The sequence below is a fragment of the Vigna unguiculata genome, chromosome 7, assembly GCF_004118075.2.
Source record: "Vigna unguiculata cultivar IT97K-499-35 chromosome 7, ASM411807v1, whole genome shotgun sequence".
NCBI classification, from domain to species: domain Eukaryota; kingdom Viridiplantae; phylum Streptophyta; class Magnoliopsida; order Fabales; family Fabaceae; genus Vigna; species Vigna unguiculata.
This window is the reverse complement of record NC_040285.1, coordinates 4,097,092-4,119,308: the sequence shown is the minus strand read 5'-3', so window position 1 is coordinate 4,119,308 and position 22,217 is coordinate 4,097,092. Positions and strand designations below refer to the sequence as shown.

The 22,217-nt window shown below is 35.5% G+C and overlaps 2 protein-coding genes across 2 annotated transcripts; one reads left to right on the top strand and one right to left on the bottom strand.

Annotated features, from left to right (window-relative positions):
- Positions 1–2,723: 2,723 nt before the first annotated feature.
- LOC114191716 (ATP-dependent RNA helicase DBP3) lies at positions 2,724–21,591 on the top strand. Its single transcript, XM_028081075.1, has 7 exons — positions 2,724–3,098; positions 3,912–4,550; positions 5,101–5,189; positions 5,679–5,778; positions 6,791–7,045; positions 19,920–20,080; positions 20,777–21,591. The coding sequence occupies exons 1-7, from the start codon at positions 2,949–2,951 to the stop codon at positions 21,072–21,074; spliced, it is 1,692 nt and encodes a 563-aa protein (XP_027936876.1). The 5' UTR covers positions 2,724–2,948; the 3' UTR covers positions 21,075–21,591.
- LOC114191717 (uncharacterized mitochondrial protein AtMg00810-like) lies at positions 8,672–10,268 on the bottom strand. Its single transcript, XM_028081076.1, has one exon. The coding sequence runs from the start codon at positions 9,846–9,848 to the stop codon at positions 8,712–8,714; it is 1,137 nt and encodes a 378-aa protein (XP_027936877.1). The 5' UTR covers positions 9,849–10,268; the 3' UTR covers positions 8,672–8,711.
- Positions 21,592–22,217: the final 626 nt, after the last annotated feature.

The window sequence follows — 22,217 nt, the reverse complement described above, 5'->3', positions numbered from 1 at the left end:
GAGAGTTTTTCTATTAATTACGGATGACAATTAAACTCACATTGACAAGTATTCTTCAAAATTATATATGACTTTGATAGAGAATACTCACGTTGATTAGACTTACGTATGAGTATAAATAATACTAAAATAGTTAGAAAAATACTTGTAAACGTTCATTTTAGTAACATCATTTTTAATTTGAATGGGAGAATGGTGAATTGTTATAAAAAATAAAGTGTTCACCGTCTATTTTTATTACTTATGCATTGCTCCTATTCGATGTTTCTTTGTGTACTTTTTAAAAGGCCTTTACAATCCCTTACAAAATTCTAATAGGACGAATTGTGAAAATCTTCGACACATTTTCTTAACTCTATTTAGATTGTACTTTCTTAAGCTCATCTATATGTTTTAGGTATCTACAAAGAAGAGTATACGAAATCTATATAAAGCGTCATATTCACACACAGTGACGAAACTTTGACAAAAATTTTAGGGGTGCCAAATTAGATTTTTTATATATAATTTTTTTTAGTTAAAAAAAAAGTTCTTCATTTTCTCTCTTCATTTCTTCTTAAAACAAACACACATAATAGTAGAATTCAAAAAAATATGACTACCATTCGCTATTATATCATGATACAAAACCATGAATACCATCTTAGATAAGCCCTTCGTACATCATCAATTTGATATGGTGGGTATTGTGAAATTTGAGGACGTTTTTCCCGGATCGCGTTCTAATAAATTTTTTAAATTCATTATATGTAACTTTAGGAACTTTAGAGATTTGTTTTTCATAATCTTAAATTCTTAGTTCTCATGAAATTTCTCAAGTTTAGTCAACGTATATGCATTTTTTTTCATCATTATCACAAACCTTCCTCCTTAAAAAAAGAATCAATGTTTTTACTCTTTATCATAATCTTTCTAATATAAATTTATCACCTCTCACGTGTTTAGAAAAAGATAAAATCTATATTCACAAATCACAATTATCACATTGTAAAACATAACAAAACCCATACCACTTTAATTAAATAAGCAATACATTATAAATTTAAAACTTAAAAAAATTTACCATAGGCAGAAAAATACAAAATCCCTAAATTTCATAATTAAGGGTTATACTAATTTAGAAAAAATTATAATTAGGTTCATTCCAATTTCATAAAAGAATCCCTAAAATCATAATTAGGTTTATACTATTTTGGGATAAACATCCTAAGAAGAATCATAAATCTAACATACATAAATAATTATATGTGAGAGATCATGCAAAAATGTATATTTGAATTTCAATCTATGTGTTCTTCAATCTCGATTTTCTAATCTATCTCTTGATATTTTTTTTCTCCTCACACACTTTCATAATAACTTACATGGTAGAAAAATCTTATAACAAAAACAAAACCTTAATCTTTTTATAAATTAATGTTTTCATAAAAATTTTTATTTTATTTATTATTATTTTTCATAATATAAATAATATATAATTATAATTTAAAAAATATATAAATATATATAAAAAAATTCCAAAATTTTTGGAACCGCGTGTCACTGTAAAGTTTCGCTGCTGTTCACGCAGATTCATTCAATATTATTGGCTTAAAATAGTTAAATAATATTAGTAGAAATATTTATTTATTGTATAATATATGATCAAATATAAGTAGTCTAATTATATCATAAATACCTTTTTAATACCATATATTAACACAATACAATACATGATTAATCTGGTTTAATAAGATTTATCATAAATGTAATTATTTTTTATTATCTTTTATTTTGTAACAAATTTCATATGATCCGAAAAGTTATAAATACACGTGTTATACAATAGAGTACAATCACTTACTCATTACTCACCTCACCTATATATTCATAGAGATCCAAAATTCTTCTTATCAACTTTAGCGTCACAATATTTTGCATAAGAAATTTTCTTTTTGGACAATGAATGTTTGGATTATGGTTATTAAGAACATTCAAACAACCACTTAAATTTTGTTATCTGTTCAAAGATACACGTTCAAGATTTTTTTTTCTAAGTATATACATAACTAATTTATTAGTGTTTCAAATGTTTAATTGTTATAATCACTACCTTTCTATAACATAGCTTCAATATAATACAAAGTAAATAATATATTTAATTGTTTATTTTCATAAAATAAACAAATCATATATATATATATATATATATTTATATACATTTATCTATTTATGAAAAAATTATAAGAGTATAATAAAAAAAATATGGATATACACACGAGCCGATTATGTCTCTTTGCAGGTTTCAATAAACTTGATTCTAATTTTTATATTTTGATGTGATTTTCATCCTCTCCACTACCTCACTACCTGTAATGGTAGCACGATCACATTAAAAAAAACAAATATAATACAAATTTTATATATTTAAACATTTAATGATTAAAACCAAAGTTGAACAAAACACATTTTTTTTTCAATAAATAACACCGTAACATATTCATTAATATTAAATTTTTGAAAATATGTAAACGAGGACAAATAAAATTATAAAAGTATTTTTTGCTTAACAAATTATAAAGATCTAATTTAAAAATTTAATTAGATGAGAATTTTTTTTTATAAACAAGTGTAAACTTGTTTTATACTATTATCGAATCAGAAATTTTCATTTATAATATATTTACTACTTTTTATAAAATGTATTTAAAAGTCAAATAATCATTTGTTCTGTTCCTGTGAAATGATTTTAAGATGTAGGGTTTTGCCTTTAAACCCTAATGAGATTACATTGATATACAGATCAATTTAGTAGTTGAACCCATTCTTGTTTTCACAAACAGTGTTGGTTCAATTTGAACATGCCGCAAAATCAAAGGCGCATGTGAAACGCTATTAATCGAGGAATCCATAGATAAACGCCGCCATAGCCGCACCACACGTACCCTACTTCTCCACTGGTAGTAGCAATGGTGAAGGGTGAAGATGCTGTGCTTCGCAAGAAGAACAAAAAGCTTCGAAAGAAGAACAATAACAGTTCTTCCTCAGTCTCTGCCAAGGTCGCCGCCGTTATCGCCGCCAAGAAGCGCCGTAAGGCCGGCAAACGCCGCATGTGCCAGGTACAAAACCTACCACTTCTTTCTCTTCTCTAAAATGTTTATTTATTTAAGTTTTGGTTTTGGGGGTTTAGTGTCGTGTTTTTTGTTTGATCTATTCATTTACTCTGTATCGTTCTCATTAGAAAAATATCTTTATTCCCTCTCTTTATTTCCGCTGCCGTGTTCACATTTTCCTCATTTTTGGTTAATCTCTTTTGAACTGTCTGGTTTTATATGATTGCAATGCTTTCCTTGGTTGTGGTTATGTGTTTTATGGAAACATGTCAACTATGGTTTATGATGATTTTATTGGTTCGGTCTTAGTTTAACACTTTATGTTTAACGTAAGGTATGTTAGCGCGAGCACGGGCGCATTTGGAGTGTTATGGTTTGGAAAGTTTGAAATGCGGATGAATTCAAATTTCACCTGAGAATACCAAAATCAGAATCTACATGCATGACATACATGACATTGACCATAATTCATGTTATGTCTGAGGGACCGTTTAAGTTAAAAATCTGACTTTGTAGAAGTTAAACTAGAAAACTTCTACAGATTAACTTATATATGAATAAGAAAACAATGATGCTCTACTGTAGATTGTACCCTTACAGCCCCTTATCATCACCCACCATTTTTGGAAGATGAAGTACAATTTTTTTTCAGTTACTGTTGGTGCAATGGTTGAAAATTTCTTATTCTCCCTGATTTTAATGGACAACTTAGCATATTAGATTGAGTAAGTAACATTGGCAATTATAACTGTATTTATTGTGATTTCTTCTTGACTTAAGTAAAATGAGATTAAACCTGATTTTTTGATGATATTAAAGGGGATGTGTTTTAGTCTACCTACACCGGAGGATCCATTCAATGATCGAGGTGGGAAAGAGGAATTCAAAACAAAGGGTCCTAAAAAGAAAACACATTCAAAATCAAAACCAATAGATGAGATGGTTAACGAGAAGAGTGCAGATGGAAAGAAAGGTGCAGTTCCTGGGAGGAATATTGATCAAGAATTGCTTGATTTCCAAAGGAAAAAGGAGTTTGTCAAAGCCAACAATGATCTGGGTCAGAAACATATCATTAACTCAGAAAAGAAAAAATTTAAGGCGACTGAGACAGCTCATCATCCCAGCACCGAAAGGCATGATTGTGACATTTCAGAGTTCCCTTCTAAGTTTGTCTTCTGGTGTCTAAGTTCAATTGAAAATGCATTGCGACGTGGTGATGCCTACACTGATGGAGAGGGTAATTCGTTCTTTCTGAATCCATGGGGATTAGAGTTTTTAAAGTGTTATTCTACTGGAAAAGATCTGATGGAGACTAGTGGGACCTCTGCTACGACTGAGCAAATTGCGTGGATGGTTTCTAGTGCAGCTGATACATTTAGCAGAAATGAGAAAGAAGACTTGTCCTTTTCTGGACCTTTTCTTTTATTCCTTGTACCTTCTCAAGAAAAAGCTGTCCAGGTTAGTTAAATTCCATTCTCATGCTTAAAATTTTCTTGCTTATCTTTTTGGTTTTGCTCTCCTTAGATAAAAATCATTACTTACACATACACATGACTAGCTTGTCTTCACTCCTCCCCGATTTATTCTGAAAACAAATTGAGTCATGGGACCCTAGATGTCATTTTTGTCTTTAAATTCGATATTATATTCTGTGTTGTTTAAATTTGGCACTTGACCTTGTTTTCAGAGATTTACGTTTTTATTCTTTTAAATTTACGGTTATATATTGAGTGATATTGGATTTCACTTTCCTATAAACAACTAAATTTTCTATAATGAAAATGGTTGATGCACTTGGTCATCACAGTTTACAACATGACCTTTTTGTTGTCTATTTAATAAAAGTGAAGAGAGTTTCACTAATTTGCTTCATTGCTTGATCCTGGTGGGCTAAAGGCCTTTGTTGTTGTTGTTGCTATTTTATTCATTTCCTGTTACTGTGGACCTTTACAAACTATTGATCTGTCCTTTATAGCTTGTATTCTAAGATTAACAAAATGATGCATAGGTTCGGACAGTTTGCAAGCCTTTGAAATCTGTTGGAATACATACAGTGAGTATTCATCCAGGTGCTTCCTTAGATCATCAAATTCAAGGGTAATTGTTGAAACTTCAATATTTTCATTGCATAAAATATTATGTGGGTGTGATGAAAAGGCATGCTATACTTCGTAAATAGGGAATCTTCTGTATTGGTCATTTTTTGTTTTTAAGGCATGCTCCTCATTTATTCAAGTTTATTGGTAAGTAAGTCATTTGATATTTTGTAAAATTTCTACAGTGTTTTCAGAATAATTTTAAGTCTACTACCTGCCTCTCTAACATGTGATTGGCTCAATAACTTAACTACTTTGAATTACTGCAGTTCAAATTAATTAATTTACTTTTGAAAGATCCTTTGATTTGCAAGCGACATTACATGGAGAAACATGTCTCTGTTTGTGGAATAAATAGGCAGTTGTAAGGAGATACAGGAAAAGATAATTGTTTGAACAAACAAAGGGCATTTGCATATATATAAGTTTTAAATGTTTTCTTAGCCTGTTATGGTATCCATCTCATTGTTATTTGTATTGTTTTCAACAGTATGAAAACTTGCGAGCCTGAGTTTCTTGTTTCTACTCCGGAGAGGCTTTTGGAGCTTGTTTCTGTGAAGGCGATTGATATTTCTGGTATTTCCATGCTGGTAAGTTTTCTTTCTAGTGTTCCATTTGTCTAAGTCCACTTCTGTTAAACATTATGACATGCAAGTTGAGAATGATAGATATCTACTCACCAGCATAAGGGGGAGTGTTGTTAGTAGGATATTAAGTGTACTACTAGAAGCCGCTAGAATCTCTTTGAAGCTGTTAGAATATTCTAGAGTATCTCTGTAATTATTATTACTATAGGGTTAGAGTTCTCTACATAAAAAGGTTGATGTACTATTTCAATTTAATCAATTGAATAAAAATCTTCTTTCTTTCATATTATTCCTTTCAAGTCCTTTGAACCATCCATACCAACAACACCTCCCTCACTTGTTTTGTCTAGTCCTCAAAACACACCCATGCAAACACACCAAATACAACATTCAATCCACCATATAGGCTCTGATTGGTCCCACTTGGTTAGTTGTCGTGCCAACTGAATAGTCAAACTTCTAGCTCAAAACTCATGGACTCACTTCCATGTCCTACTTGGCCACCATCCCATATGTCAAATGGGTATTTTGCAACAAAGAAAACTTTGATTGCTTCATAAGTGTAAAGTCTGGCCGAGGGGTTTCATTGGCAGTTTGGTCATGATTACACTGAGACATCTACTCCTGCTATGAAATTCATGAGTGTGTCTCATACTTTATCTCATGGCTTCAAAATGTATTTTAAATTTTAATCTGTGTTGCTTTCATCTAGTCTATAGGATATATTGTTTTAATCAAAAGAAAGAATGATGTTGAGACATGGTTAATTTTACTGAAGTTATGTCCACAGTTGTGCTTACTCATTATTACTTTAGCAGAATTCATATATTTGGGAATTGAGTAGGAAATTGTAAGCATCTTTTGGTATGAAAATTAATGTATTACTGTATGTGCTGGCATACATGTTTCTACAAATAAAGTAATCCGTAAAAAGGGGTACCTTAGTTCCTATCATCTCTTAATATAATTTATTTTATTTATCATGGTTCATTAATTACTGTTTTCATATTAATAGGTTATCGATGGGCTTAATGCAATGTGTAATGCTGGCCACGCTGATGCATTAAAATCCATTAAGAAGTGTATTTCTGGCAATCCCCATATGGTGATTTTCAATGATTGCCTCAGCGGCATATCTGTTCCAGTGGTTCCGTATCTTCTGACTGGATCAATCTGCCGACTCTCTCTCAATAATTCAATTACCAGCCTAAGTTCAAGCATTATCCAGTCTGCTACAGTGTGTACATCAGAAGAAGATATAGTTATTAAGGTAAGTTTATTGGTATGCTGTGGATTAGTACTTAGTACCAGGGACTTTTTACAAAGGGAAATTTAACAGTACAATGATATATAATATAACAACTTACATATTTTTGCATCTCCTCTATCGGATGACAGGATCAAATTATATTTGGCTTAAAACAGGATATATTTTATTTTTCTATGAGGCTACAGTTGCATTACATGAATAGTTTATCTATGCATCAATGTTGACCTCATGGACTCCATGAAACTATTTGTTATGTAATTATTACTCTGTTTTGATAATCTACAAGCCTCACTATAGTATCCTTTCTAGATGTATAAACTTATCATGTACTAGTGTTTACTTATGACCGTGCCCATTCTTTTCTAGTCTGTTTGGTTAAGAAATTCAGATTTATTTTCCTGAAAATGTATAACTGAGAATTTGAAGGCATGTAAATTCCTTGGAAATACCTCTCATTCTTGCCTACATGCATTGGCATGTCAATCCACCTATTGCAGTGCAAATTCTTAACCAAACAGGCTCTTGATTAGTTTTATGGAAGCTTGTTTCAAAACTCTAGTTGATTTGTCATGAATCATGATATTTTCAACTGACTGAAAATGAAGATCTAAGTAAAATTTTAGATTGCCAAGTCGCACCAAATAAATGAATCAAATGTGAATATATTAATTAAAATTTAAAACACACCTGGGTTGGAACTTTTCTCCAATTTGATGTGTAAATTGCAATCTTTTAGGATAGGGAAAACGACTTAATTGAGCCATTATGATTTTCAAATATGTAAATCAACTAATTTAGTCATGTAGTGCTTTCTTTGATATTTTGGTTTATTGGGCTATTCACTAAATGGCTTTGTTCCATGAGAGACCCTTTAAAGAAGAGGAAATAGAGAGGGCTACTTGGAGTATGTATACCAAAAAACTATGACCTTTTGTATTTTATAGGGTGGTTAGGATATTATTACAACTTATCTTTTGGCAATGTTTAATGAATTCCATAAAAGTGGAATATTTGGTGTTAATATCAACTAAACTTATTACCTAGTCTTTTTGGTTCCTCAATATAGTGTTGTTTTAATTGTGTATTTTAACAACATAAGCAAATTCCTTATTAAGCAAAACTCAATAATGACCAATGTGTATATGCCCTGTTAGTGGCGATACATATTTCCCGATTGACGGTGGATCAAATCATATCTTTAACAATAGCCATGTGATTGACTTTTGGTTTACGTTGGGAACAATCTGCCATGTGCATTGCGTTAGATGACTAAGAACAACTTCAAATCTTTATAGGATAGGCTCAAATCCATGATTTTGGTACGATGTTAAGAAGTGAACTTTAAACCTAACTTAACCCCACAAAACCTACTTCTAAGGTGACGTTTGCATCTTCTTATATACTATAAACTTTTCTTATCTCTAGTTGATGTGGAAGCTCTAACACTTCTACTTGAGACTGAGACTTTGAAATATATGAGTAGTGGACAACAATACCACTCTCCTTCTCTTCTATTTATAATGAAGCAAGTACATATGAAAAGACTACTCTAAGATACTAGGCATGATTAGATGCAGCAATAGATATGGCAGTAGTGGGTTTCCCACACTCAACACCCTATACATAGGGTTAATGATACAATAGATAATAATTCTAACACTCCCCCTCAAGCTGGAGCATACAAATTGTATGAACCAAGCTTGGAACAAATGAACTCAATCCGAGGTCCCCTTAATGACTTGGTCAACACATCTGCAAGTTGGTCATTTGACCCAACGAACTCAGTACAAATTTCCTTGGTCATCAATTTTTCTCGAACAAAGTGGCAGTCAATTTCTATGTGTTTAGTTCTCTCATGAAACACTGGATTTGATGCAATGTGGAGAGCAGCCTGGTTGTCACAGTACATCTTCATGGTCTGAATTTCACAGAAGTTAAGCTCTCGAAGAAATTGCTTTACCCATATAAGTTCACACGTGAGAGACGCCATTGCCCGATATTCAGCTTCAGCGGTGGATCGAGCCACTACATTTTGCTTCTTACTTTTCCAAGAGATAACATTTCCTCCAAGGAAGACACAATATCCCGTAGTAGAGCGTCTGTCAATAGGAGAACCTGCCAAATCAGCATCACAGTACCCCGAGATTTGAACATTTCCTTTATCTTCATATAGCAAACCTTGTCCTGGAGCCTTCTTGAGGTACCTTAAAATACGGATGATGGCATTCCAATGTCCAATACATGGAGTCTGCATAAACTGGCTAACAATTCCAACTGCGAAAGATAGATCAGGCCTCGTAATAGTGAGATAAATTAACTTTCCAACGAGCCTCCTATATCTCTCTGGATCGGAGAATAATTCGCCTTCTTTTGTTGTTAACTTCTGATTTGGGTCCATAGGACTCTCTACTGGTCTGCAGTCAATCATACCTGTTTCTTGTAATATATCAAGAGCATATTTCCTTTGAGAGATTACAACTCCATCTTTTGACTGAGCTACTTCAATGCCCAAGAAGTATTTAAGGCTTCCGAGATCCTTGGTTTGAAAATGTTTACCCAAGTGCTCCTTCAGTTGAGATATTCCAGTAGTATCATTTCCTGTAATAACAATATCATCAACATATACTATTAGGTAGACACATTTCCCAGGAGAGGTATGTTTGTAAAAGACTGAGTGGTGATTGTTTGAGGCCATATAAAGATCGATGCAATTTGCATACCATACCAGACTCCCCCTGAGCAACAAACCCAGGAGGTTGCTCCATGTAAACTTCCTCCTCAAGATCACCATGAAGGAAGGCATTTTTGATATCCAATTGATGAAGCGGCTAGTGACGAATTGCTGCCATTGCAAAGAAGAGGCGAATAGTAGTCATCTTGGCCACGAGAGAGAAGGTGTCACAATAGTCAAGGCCATAAACCTGAGTGTACCCTTTTGCAACCAATCGGGCTTTGAGTCGATCAACCTGACCATCGAGGCCAACTTTAATTGCATACACCCATCGACAACCAACAACCTTCTTGCCCGAAGGGAGGGGCACGAGCTCCCAAGTATGATTGCTTTCAAGAGCCTGCATCTCTGCAATCATGGCTTGTCGCCATCCAGGATGATCAAGTGCTTCAGTCACATTTTTGGGAATAACAACAGAAGACACTGAGGATAAAAGTGAACAATAGGAAGGAGATAATCGGTGATAGCTAAGAAAATTATAAATAGGATGTGAATTTTGAGAGGAACGAGTACCTTTTCTGAGAGCAATGGGCCAACTTGAATCACCTTCACCAGGAGTCGTGGGATCAAGAGACAAGGGAGAAGAATCTGAAGTAGGGGATTCACCATGTTCTTGAACAACTGGACTAGTCGTCGGCGTCCTGTTTGGAGAGAATCAATAGGTGGAGATGATGGCTCAGGAGGACTTTGGTCGAGACTTGGAGTGACAGGGACATTGGAAATATTGTACTCAACCACGGGAATAGGAAGGACTTGCTGTATGACATGGACATCTTGAACAGATGGAGAGAAGTAAGGGGTCTGTTCAAAAAATGTAACATTGGCATACATGTAATATTTCTTGGTTCTAGGAGAGTAACATCGATACCCTTTTTGAAGACGTGAGTAGCCCAAGAAAACACATTTGAGAGAGCGAGCAGAAAGCTTGTCTAACCCGGGAGACATGTCATGAACAAAACATACACAACCAAATACTCTAGGAGAAGTGTGAAAGAGAGGATTTTCTGGAAACAGAATGGAGAAAGGGACCTTATGATTAAGAGAGGAAGATGGCATCCGATTAATAAGAAAACCTGCAGTTAAGATGGCATCTAACCAGTGATGGACAGGAACGTTGGCAGTAAGCAAAAGGGTACGAGCAGTTTCAACTAAGTGTCTATTTTTTCTTTTTGCTATACCATTTTGTTGTGGCGTATGAGGACAAGTAGACTGGTGCAGGATACCATGGGAACTCAAAACATTAGAAAGAGTAGACGAAAAGTACTCTTTGGCATTGTCACTTCTTTAAGATTTTAATTACTTGACCAAATTGATTCTTGATTTCATTCAAAAAGGATGTGAAGAGGGATAATAATTCAGAACGATCTTTCATAAGATAAACCCAAGTACATCTCGAATATTCATCAATGAAAGTAACAAAATACCTAAAGCCAAAAGATGAGACACAAGTAGGTTCCTAGATATTGGAATGGATGACAGAAAAACTAGAAGTACACTTTGATTGAGACCTTTTAGGAAAGGTAGATCTAACATGTTTTCCTAGTTGACATGACTCATATTCTAAAGTCTGGAGACTACTAAGTTCAGGAAACATTTTCTTTAACTTGGACAGGTGAGGGTGACCAAGCCGATCATGTAACATTTTAGGATTGGGAGCTGCAACACATGACACCCGTGGACGAGATCCAAAATGGTATAATCCGCCCGCTTCATATCCTTCTCCAATCTGTCTCCTCGAGCCACGCTCCTGTATAACAAAAAATTTGTTATCGAAGGTTACAGAGCAATTCAATGTTTTGGTTAACTGACTTAAGGAAATTAAATTGAAAGGACAATTAGGGACAAAAAGGACATATTTTAGATTTAAGGACGAAGATAAGTTGGCTTGACCGACTCCCTTTGAGGATGTTTTAGAACCATTCGCAAGGGTTATAAAATAAGATTTTTCTTGGAATGAAATGGTTGAAACAAGGAGGTATTACCAGAAATGTGGTCAGAAGCACCAGAGTCAATTTCCCACGAATTGTGACCTTCCATGGAGCTTGGAGCTTGAGATGATTGTGCTAAGCTGTTGGATTTGAGGCATAGGTACTCTTGATACTCGTCCTCAGTGAACTTGGAGTCAGTAGTCTCTGCCTGGGAGACATTGGCTGTTTTGGCAGGAAATCCATGTAAAGTGTAGCAGTTTTCTTGGGTATGACCCATCCTTTTACAATACGTACACTGAGGACGCCCACGACCTCCACGTCCACCTCCTCTAGTTTCACGACCTCCTCTTCCTCGGGTGGCGACCATGACAGATGGTTCCATTATAGCAAGAGTTTCTGGAGTTTGAAGAGCTGGAACACGTATCATGCGGGAGATCAAAGTTTCCATGGAAGGAACCTCATGAGAGGTCAAAAGCTGATCTCGGATATGATTAAAGTTTGGGTGTATAGCGCGGAGGATCATTACCATATAGTACTTGTCAAGCTTTTTCTTCATTTCATCTAGATAATCGACTTCCAAGAACATTCGAAGTTCTTCCACAGCAGCTTGAGCGTCATTCATGAATGAAATCATATCATGGTTAGTCATTTTCATAGATGCCAACTTGTTCGCCGAATCATAGAGATGCTGAATATCATTTGCATAGATATTCTGAGTTCGCTTCCAAAATGAGTGGCAAGTTTTGAAGGCCCGTAGGGACATCAAAAGTCGTGGTTCCACCGACTGCCACAATAGAGCACATAGTTGGAAATCTGCTTGTTTCCACTATTCAGCCTTTTCAGAAGGAATGTGGCTGCCATCTTTCTCAAGGTGGTCGTGATGTCCTTGACCGAGAAACCACATCTCGACGGCAGCGGACCAAGATAAGTAATTTTGGCCATTTAGTTTCTCGGATGTAATGCAGGGACTTCCGGAGAATGAAATAGCACTCCCAGTACCTCCAGTGGCCATGATATGATCAAGAGAATAAACAAAAACAGAGAGGATCTCGGAAAACAGTGAAACAGTGATGATTCTCGAATTCGAAAGTGACGATTTCCACAAGGGGTGCTACTAGACTTCACCGGAACAGAGGTTTGAGGGTCAAAACGGGTAGAGGAAGCTCCGACGATGGCGACGGAGGTGGCGCGGCGACGAACCGGCGACTGGAAGGTGGCGTGTGAGCGTCACGCGCCTGACTGGAGCGAACAGAGATGACGCGCGTGGAGGCGCGTGGCGACGGCACTGCCTGCGACACCGGCGGGGTTGGCTGTCGCGCGGAGAGGCGGTGGTTTTCGGACGGAACTGTATCGGTGGACGGCGGACGGCGGCGGTCAGCGGTGGAGGACTGCAGACAGTGGCAGACAGTGTTGAAATGTTGTTTGACAGTGTTGGGTAGTTCAGAAACGAGGTTAAACAACTTGGACAGCCGCGGACAGCGGCGGTGACTAACGGCGATTAACCGCCGACCAGATGAGACAGAAACCAGAGCGGGATCAACCCGCTCTGATACCAACTTGAGACTGAGACTTTGAAATATATGAGTAGTGGACAACAGTACCACTCTCCTTCTCTTCTATTTATAATGAAGCAAGTACATATGAAAAGACTACTCTAAGATACTAGGCATGATTAGATGCAGCAGTAGATATGGCAGTAATGGGTTTCCCACACTCAACACCAATACATAGGGTTAATTATACAATAGGTAATAATTCTAACACTTCTATTTTCACTTTTGGTATTTTTGGTCTCAGCACGTACGTTGAATGTGAATGTGGTCATCTTGATGGTGAGACCATAACCAGGTTGAAGCTAATTGAGATGATAACCAGGCTAAAAGGTTGTCAAGAACGATAACCAAAATGAAGGTTGTCGAGAAAGATAACCACGATGAAGATTGTCGAGATGATAACCACTATGAAGGTGGTCGAGATGATAACCACTATGAAGGTGGTCAAAATGATAACTATGTTGAAGGTGGTCGAGACGACCACATTCACACTTAAGATATGTGATCAGAAGCACCTGAATCAATTACCCATGAATTTTGACCCTTCACGATTGAGAAACGCAAGCAGGTGATGTGCTTGGACTTTGAGAAGTTTGTGCCAAGCTATTAGACTTCAACCGTAGATACACTTGGTATTCATTCTAAATGAACTTGGAGTCAACATTTTCAGCCTTTAAGACATTGGCAATTTTGGAAGAAAACCATGTAAGGAATAAGAGTTCTCCTGAGTGTGACCCATTCTTTTACAGTAGGTGCATTGAGGACGCCCTTGACCTCCACGTCCTCCTCCTCTAGTGCTACTCCTTGATTGACGACCATGACAAATGGTTCCACTAAGCAAGAACTTCCTGAGTTTGAGGTACTGGGACATGAATCAAGTGTGTGATCAAGGCATCCATGGAAGTGACCTCACGAGAGGTTAGAAGATGATGTTTGATATGACTAAAGTCTGGATGTACGACGTGAAGGATAATCACCATAATACTTGTCAAGTTTCTTCTTCATTTCATCTAAAGAGTCGACTTCTAAGAACATCCTCAGTTCTTCCACAGCTGATTGAGCTTCATTCATGAAGGTGACCATATCATGATTGGTCATTTTTAAAGATGCAAGCTTGTTTACCGAATCATAGAGGAGTTGGATATCATTGGCATAGATGTTTTGAGCTCTCTTCCAAAAGGAGTGACATGTTTTGAAGGCTTTGAGGGACAACAAAAGTCTTGGTTCCATTGATTGCCACAACAGAACACATAGTTGGAAATATGTCTGTTTTCATTGTTCAACTTTTTCAGTAGGTACATGCCTTCCATCTTTCTGAAGGTAGTCGTGATGGCCTTAACCAAGAAATCACATTTCGACTACAGCGGACCAAGAGAGATAATTTTGGCCATTTAGTTTCTTGGAGGTAATGCAAGGGCTTCCAAAGAATGAAATAGGATTTCTAGTGGCCATTATTTGACGAAAACAAGAAACTGGCGAGAATGTGTGAAAACGGCAAAAAAAAAAACGAAAGCCCTAGGGGGTTTTTCACAAGGGGTGACTTCAAACCACGTTGGAACGGAACTTTGACTGTCAAAATGGAGACAACAACGTTCGGCGAGATAGGCCTCTGACACTAGCGGTGTTGTGCGTCGTTTGGAGAGACGATCTAGATCCAGTGGTCAGTTGTCGAAATTGGGACGATGGCCGGTGGCGGACAATTGTCGGCAAAATGTGGTTTCTTGGCCAAGGACACCATGATCACCTTGAGAAAGATGGAAGCCTTGTGTCTGCTGAAAAAGCTGAGCAATGGAAACAAGCATATTTCTAGTTGTGTGCCCTGTAGTGGCAATTTGTGGAACCAAGGCTTCTGATTTCCTCTAGAGCTTTCAAAACATGTCACTCCTTTTGGAAGTAAGCTCAAACCATCTATGCCAACGATATCCAACGCCTCTATGATTTTGCAAACAGGCTAGCATCTCTTAAAGTCTCTTAAAATGACAAACCATGATATGGTGTCCTTCATAGCTGAAGCCCAATCAATTGCGGAAAAACTGAAGATGTTCATTGAGGTCAAGTCTTTGGACGATGTCATGAACAAACTTGACGAATATTATATGGTGATGATCCTTTGTGCTCTACATCTAGACTTCTATCATATCAGAGATCAACTTTTGACAAGTCATGAGGTCTCTTCCGTGGATACCTTGACCGCTCACCTTCTTTGTGTCCCAGTTCCTCAGACTCAGAAAGCTCATGATCTAGTGGAACCATCTGTCATTGTTGCCACGTGAGGAAGAGGAGGAAGAGGAGGACGTGGAACTAGAGGCAGCGGACATGGAGGTCGCGGGCGTCCTCAATGCACGTATTGTAAAAGGATGGGTCACACCCAAGAAAACAATTACTCCTTACATGGTTTTCCTTCGAAAACAACCAATGTTTCTAAGGCTGAAATTGTCGAATCCAAGTTAATTGAGGATGAATATCAAGAGTATCTACTACTCAAGTCTAACATCTTTGCACAATCATCTGAAACACCAAGTGCATCAACAACTTGCGTCTCTCAATCCATGGAAGGTCAAAATTCATGAATAATTGACTCAGGTGCTTGTGATCACATATCTGGTAATGCCTCTTTGTTCTCAACCTTTTCCTTTCAAGAAAAAACATCATTTCATAACCCTAGCAAATGGCTTTAAAACTTCCTCAAAGGGAGTCAATCAATTCTCCCTGTCTTCCTCCCTGAATTTAAGTTTTGTCCCTTATTGTACTTTCATTTAATTTCTTTAAGCCAATTAAGCAAATCGTTAAATTGTTCAATAACCTTCAATAACAAATCTTTTGTTATATAGGAACTTGGTTCGGGGAGACAGACTGGAGAAGGATATGAAGCTGAAGGATTTTATACCATTTTGGATCTCATCCACATGTGTTCTGTGTTGCAACTCCTAGTCCTAAAATGTTTCGTGAATGACTTGGTCATCCTCATTTGGAAAAATTAAAAAAAAGTGTCTTGAACTTAGTGGTCTCCAGACCTTAGAATGTGAGCCATGTGAACTAGGAAAACATGTCATATCTACCTTTCCTAAAATGTCTCCATCATAGTGTAATTATAGTTTTCTATAATCTATTATGATATCTAGGGACCTAGTTGTGTCTCATCGTCTAGTTTTAGATATTTTGTTACGTTCATTGATGAATATTCGAGATGTTACCCATCTTCACATCTCTTTTGAATGAAATCAAGAATCAATTTGGTCAAGTAATCAAAACCTTAAGAAGTGAAAATGCCAAAGAGTACTTCTCATCCACATTTTTTGCATTTTTGGGTTCACATTGTATATTACACCAATCCACTTGTCCTCATACACCACATGAAAATGGTATAGCAAAAAGAAAAAATAGACACTTGGTTGAAACTGCTCGTACTCTTTTGCTTGATGCTCATCTTCTCGTCCATTGCTGGGGTATTGCATCTTAACTGCATGTTTTCTTTTTAATAGGATGCCGTCCTCCTCTCTCAATCATAAGGTTCATTTCTCCATTTTTTTCCAAATAATCCTCCATTTCACATTTCTCTTCGAGTTTTTGGTTGTGTATGTTTTGTTCATGACCTGTCTCCAAGGTTAGACAAGTTTTCTGCTCATAGTATCAAATGTGTCTTCTTGGCTGAGTCCTGCCTATTCTAGTGGTTGAGTCCAATATTTCCAATGTTTCTATTAATCCAAGTCTTGATCAGAATCCTCCTAAACCATCATCTCCACATATCAATACTCTCCAATAGGACCTCGATGCATAGTTCAGTTTTCCAAGAATATGGTGAATCCCCTACTTCAAATTCTTCTCCCTCGTCACTTTATACCACAACTTCTGGTGAAAGCGGATCAAGATGGTCCATTTCTCTCAGAAAAGGTACTCATTCCACTCGAAACCCATATCCCATTTATCATTTTCTTAGTTATCACAAATTGTTGCCTTCCTATTTCTCCCTTTTATCCTTAGTGTATTGTGTTGCTATTCCTAAAAGTGTGAATGAAGCACTTGATCATATTGGATGGTGACAAGCCATGATTGCAAAAATGTAGGCTCTTGACCACAGTAATACTTGGGAGCTCGGGCCCCTTCCATCAGGAGAAAGGTTGTTGGTTGTCGATTGGTATATGTTGGCTGTTAAAGTTGACCTAGATGGTTAAGTTGATTGGCTTAAAGCCTGATTAGTTGCAAAAGGGTACACTCAGGTTTATGCTCTTGATTATTGTGACACTTTCTCTCCTATGGCCAAAATAATTATTGTTGGCCTCTTCTTTGCAATGACAACAATTAGTCATTTGCCACTTCATCAATTGGATATAAAAAATGCCTTCCTCCATGGTGATCTTGAGAAAGAAGTTTACATGGAGCAACCTCCTGGGTTTGTTGTTCAAGGGAAGTTTGGTATGGTATGCAAATTGCATTGCTCTTTATATGGCCTCAAGCAATCACCACGTGCTTGGTTTGGAAAATTCATTGGTTCAAAAATTTGGGCTAAGACATAGTGAAACAAATCATTTAGTCTTTTACTATCATACATCTCTTGGGAAATGTGTTTATTTGTTAGTATATGTCGATGATATAATAATTACAGGGAATGATGCTACTCTACTGGAATATCTCATCTGAAGGAGTACTTGTGTAGACATTTTCAAACCAAGGCATCAAATACTTGGGCACTGAAGTAGCTCAGTCAAAAGAGGGAGTTGTAATCTCTCAAAGAAAGTATGCCCTTGATATATTATAAGAAACAAGTATGATTGATAGTAGATTAGTAGACAGTCCTATGGACACAAATCAAAAGTTAATGACAAAAGGTGAATTATTCTTCGATCCAGAGAGATATAGGAGGCTGGTTGGAAAACTAATTTATCTGACTAGTACAAGGCCTGATTTTTGTTTTGTAGTTTGAGTTGTTAGTTGGTTCAGGCAAGGTCTGTGTGTTGGCCATTGGAATGCTATCATTAACATTCTAAGGTACCTCAAAAAAGGCTTTCAAGCAAGGGTTGTTATATGAAGATAAAGGAAGCATTTAGGTCTCTAGATATTGTGCTGCAAGTTCGCCTATTGATAGACAATTTACTACTTCATATTGTGTTTTCCTTGGAGGAAACATTATTTCATGGAAAAGTAAGAAACATAATGTAGTGACCCGATCTATAGCTGAAGTTGAATATAGGGCAATGACATCACTTACTTGTGAACTTATATGGGTAAAGCAGTTCCTTCAAGAGGTTAACTTCTGTGACATCTAGACTATGAAGATGTATTGCGATAATCAAGCTGTTCTCCACATTACATCTGTGTTTCACGAGATAACTAAACATTTAGAAATTGATTGTCATTTTGTTCGTGAAAAGTTGTTGGTGAAATAAATATGTACTGAGTTTGTAGGATCAAATACCAACTCGCAGATGTGTTGACAAAGTCTTTAAGGAGACCTCAGATTGAATTTATTTGTTCCAAGCTTGGTACATACAATTTGTATGTTCCAGCTTGAGTGAGAGTGTTGGAATTATTATTAGGTATACTTATGTTTGTGTAGGCCTAAAGTAGGGAATTGTGTGTTGGGTTATCTCTAATTATTGTTCCTAGTTTTGTAACTAGCAGTCTAGGACGGTCTCTTGATCAATATAAATAGCAGAACATGAGAAGGGTCCTTTAAGCTCTCTAAACATATATTTTCTTTGTTTTAATCTTAAGTGATTCTAAGTCTATTCTAACATATACCATGTAGAATATGTTGCGGTGATTGTCTTTTCTGACCACCCAAGTAATTTTCTATTTATAATAATGAAGAATACTAGTTAAGGAACCTGATAATGTCTAATCATGGTTATAATCTCCACTTATCAGCTATACATATTTTCGTCTTTATAAAGATCAAATCATATCTTTAATATAGAATGGTTACAAAGATAAAATATGATTAAAATTTTGTGCATCAGATAAATTCAGAGCAGCACCTATTTAGGATTTGATAGAAACTTGTCTAATGTAGTTCAGTCATGTGAGAAGACGTCCATGAGTCCCAGTGAGAAAGTAGATTAGTCCAGTTGATGAATGGTGGAAGCCCAGAACTTGTAGAGCAATCGCTAAAAGTCCTTGTTCTAAATGGATTTAGAGATAATTGGGTATTGAATAGAACCCAATGGTATTTGATTCATATACACAACCTCACCCATTGGATAGGGATTGGTTATATTGTAATTTCTAGAAATTACAGGATGAGTTCAACATGTCTTGGCTTTGGTTTTTAAATGGTTAGGTTCTATTTGTTGGCTACTAGGCTTTGGTTGTACTTATTATCTATATGATGAAACTAAGAACTAGGTTTAAATGGATTTAACTTCATTAGAAAAATTCCTTGTTATTTTGTTAAGAAACTCCAATTGGTATCTGTTCATTGTCGTTCTATGTTCAAAATTGTCAAATAATAATATATTTTTCAGTAACTTGCATCTTGTTTCACACAATCGGATTTTCATATCTTCCATTTGTTAGTTTTATTTGTACAGATTCCTATGTCTGGTTTTATTTAATTCTTACAGACATTAGGCTTTGAAATTTTGTTTGCATGTAGTCAGTCATGCATTTGTTAAGATGAGTAATTTTTAAAGCACTCATGATGCAATTATCTTTAATTCTTGCAGAGCATGAAGACCCTGAAACAATTTCAGAACAGCAGTAATCAGAATTCTAACATGCTATATATTTTAAGGAAAGATGTCAAGTGCCATAAATTGCTCAAGATTCTCAAATCTAAGGGTTGTTCCATTTGTCTGGATTCTAATTCAGCAAGTTTGGATGATAGGTAAATCACCAAATTCTTTTTTCCATATTTTGAGCACCATTAATGCTACTGCTTCTATTTCTAGAAAGACAGATTTGTTCTAGTAGTTAACAATGGTCTGTGTTCAATAAGAATATTTGGTTCTTAGTAAGATTCTTACCATGGATGTATATGAAGGAATGTTGTTTAGCACTATAGTCTGAAACAAGGGTTAACGTAGGAGAATGGAGAAAAGTTTCACTAGTGAGCCCAAAGTGACTGGTGTGTCCTGAGCATAACGGAACAGGATAACTGGCAGCATGTGAATAATATAAAAGGGTCCTAGCAAGGAGATATCTAAATGCTTATATAGGCAGGGTATGTGAGGTTTTGGAGAGAGGAAGAGAACTTTGGTGTAAAATTCATGGCCATTAACATGGTTAAAGATCTCTTATTACAATGTCTAGGTACCTTTATATTTTGACATTTTTTTCGGTCTAAAATGCAGTATTACTGTGTTCTCCAGAGGATTTCCCTCTTGTTTGAAAGAGTTCCCTTATGTAAATGATTTTTGGTCCCTTTTATCAGAAAATGCTCAGTTATTTTTGGCATAACTGATTTTTTTGTTTGATAGGAGGAAGGTGAAGATTGTTGTTGGAGAAAGACTTTTCAGGCTATTATTTTTATTTAACTCTCAATAGGAGCTTATTGACTTGATTTTTTTATTTTTTAATACAGTGTGGATTCAGACAACAAAGAAGTGGTTTCTGCCATTGCTCTGGAGCATATCTCTACCACAGATATAGGGACATATGATATAGTAATCCTACCTAGTTTTGTACCCTCCATTGACACTTATGTGCATATTTTGACTAACATGGCTCGCCAAAGTGCCAAGGGTGTATTGTACAGTTTCTTAACTAAAAGAGATAGAGAACTTGCTTCACCCCTCATTACAGTTCTTGAACAATGTGGTCAGGAAGTCCCTCAGACCCTGCTGGATCTGCATCATTCATTAAAGATGGTTGAAGATTGAATGTAGAAGGTGTTTGAACATCATTTTCTTATGTTCATTCTGTCTCTGCGGCTTATAAGATCAAATTTCAGTTTCTTCTACTTTGTTGAAATTTAGGACCGAAGCTTTGAGTGAAAGAGGTGATAAGTGTCCTAAGTCTGGAATTTTTGTAAGATCAAATTTCGATTTCTTCTACTTTGTTGGAATTTAGATGGCAGCTTTGAGTGGAAGAGGTGATAGGTGTCCTAAGTTTGGAATTCGGACATCTTGCAGGACATGAAAAATCCCATTCAGAAAATTTATCTTTTATACAGTGGAATAATGGACAACAATATTGTCGACAGAGCTAAGCTTGGTACTTGATGAGACTGAAACTAACATGACTTTTTTTATTATTCAAGATTGTTTGATAGACCTTCAATGTAATTTTCAAGTTGTTAGAGAAAAATTTTGAAGTTTGACATTGGTATTTTGTTTCCCTTTCTTAACTATTAATCCCAAACAGGAGAAGATTTAATTTTAAAATGTTTCTTTTGCACTTTTTCCACTTCTCTATGCAAACTTCAGATTACCTGTGGTAGCTATGCTTATAAAACTTCACAGTTCTTTGTGTAATGTCTTCTATTGAGATTGCAGTTATAATTAAAATTAGAGTTACCTTTTGAAGTGAAACAACAATTATAATTAAAGTTCTAAAACTCACTTCTAATTTGTATGAGATTTGTTTTGGTGTTTAAGAATCTTTCAAATCATCTTGTCCGACTGTGATTAAAATATTGTTTTAGTAATTCATATAAGTGGAAACATGTGCACATGTACATTTTTGTACGGTAACAAAATAATTTTTTTATTAAAATAAAATATTATTAAATTATAACTTTTTATAAAAAAAAATAAAAAAAATAATTTTCATAAATTTATTAATAGATTTTTTAATTACAAATTGTTATTTTAATCTTAAAAAATGTTATTTTTAGAATAAAATGGTAAAAATTTGTGAGAAGTAAAAGTCTATTGTATTTTTTTTAATTTTTGATTTTTTGTTTTTAATAATGTAAACTTTTAAAAATCTTGAATTATTTGTTAGGGAAAAGTGAATTATTTCAAATAAAATATTATTATTTTTTTTATAAAATCTATAAAAGTATTTTTTTTATAAATTTA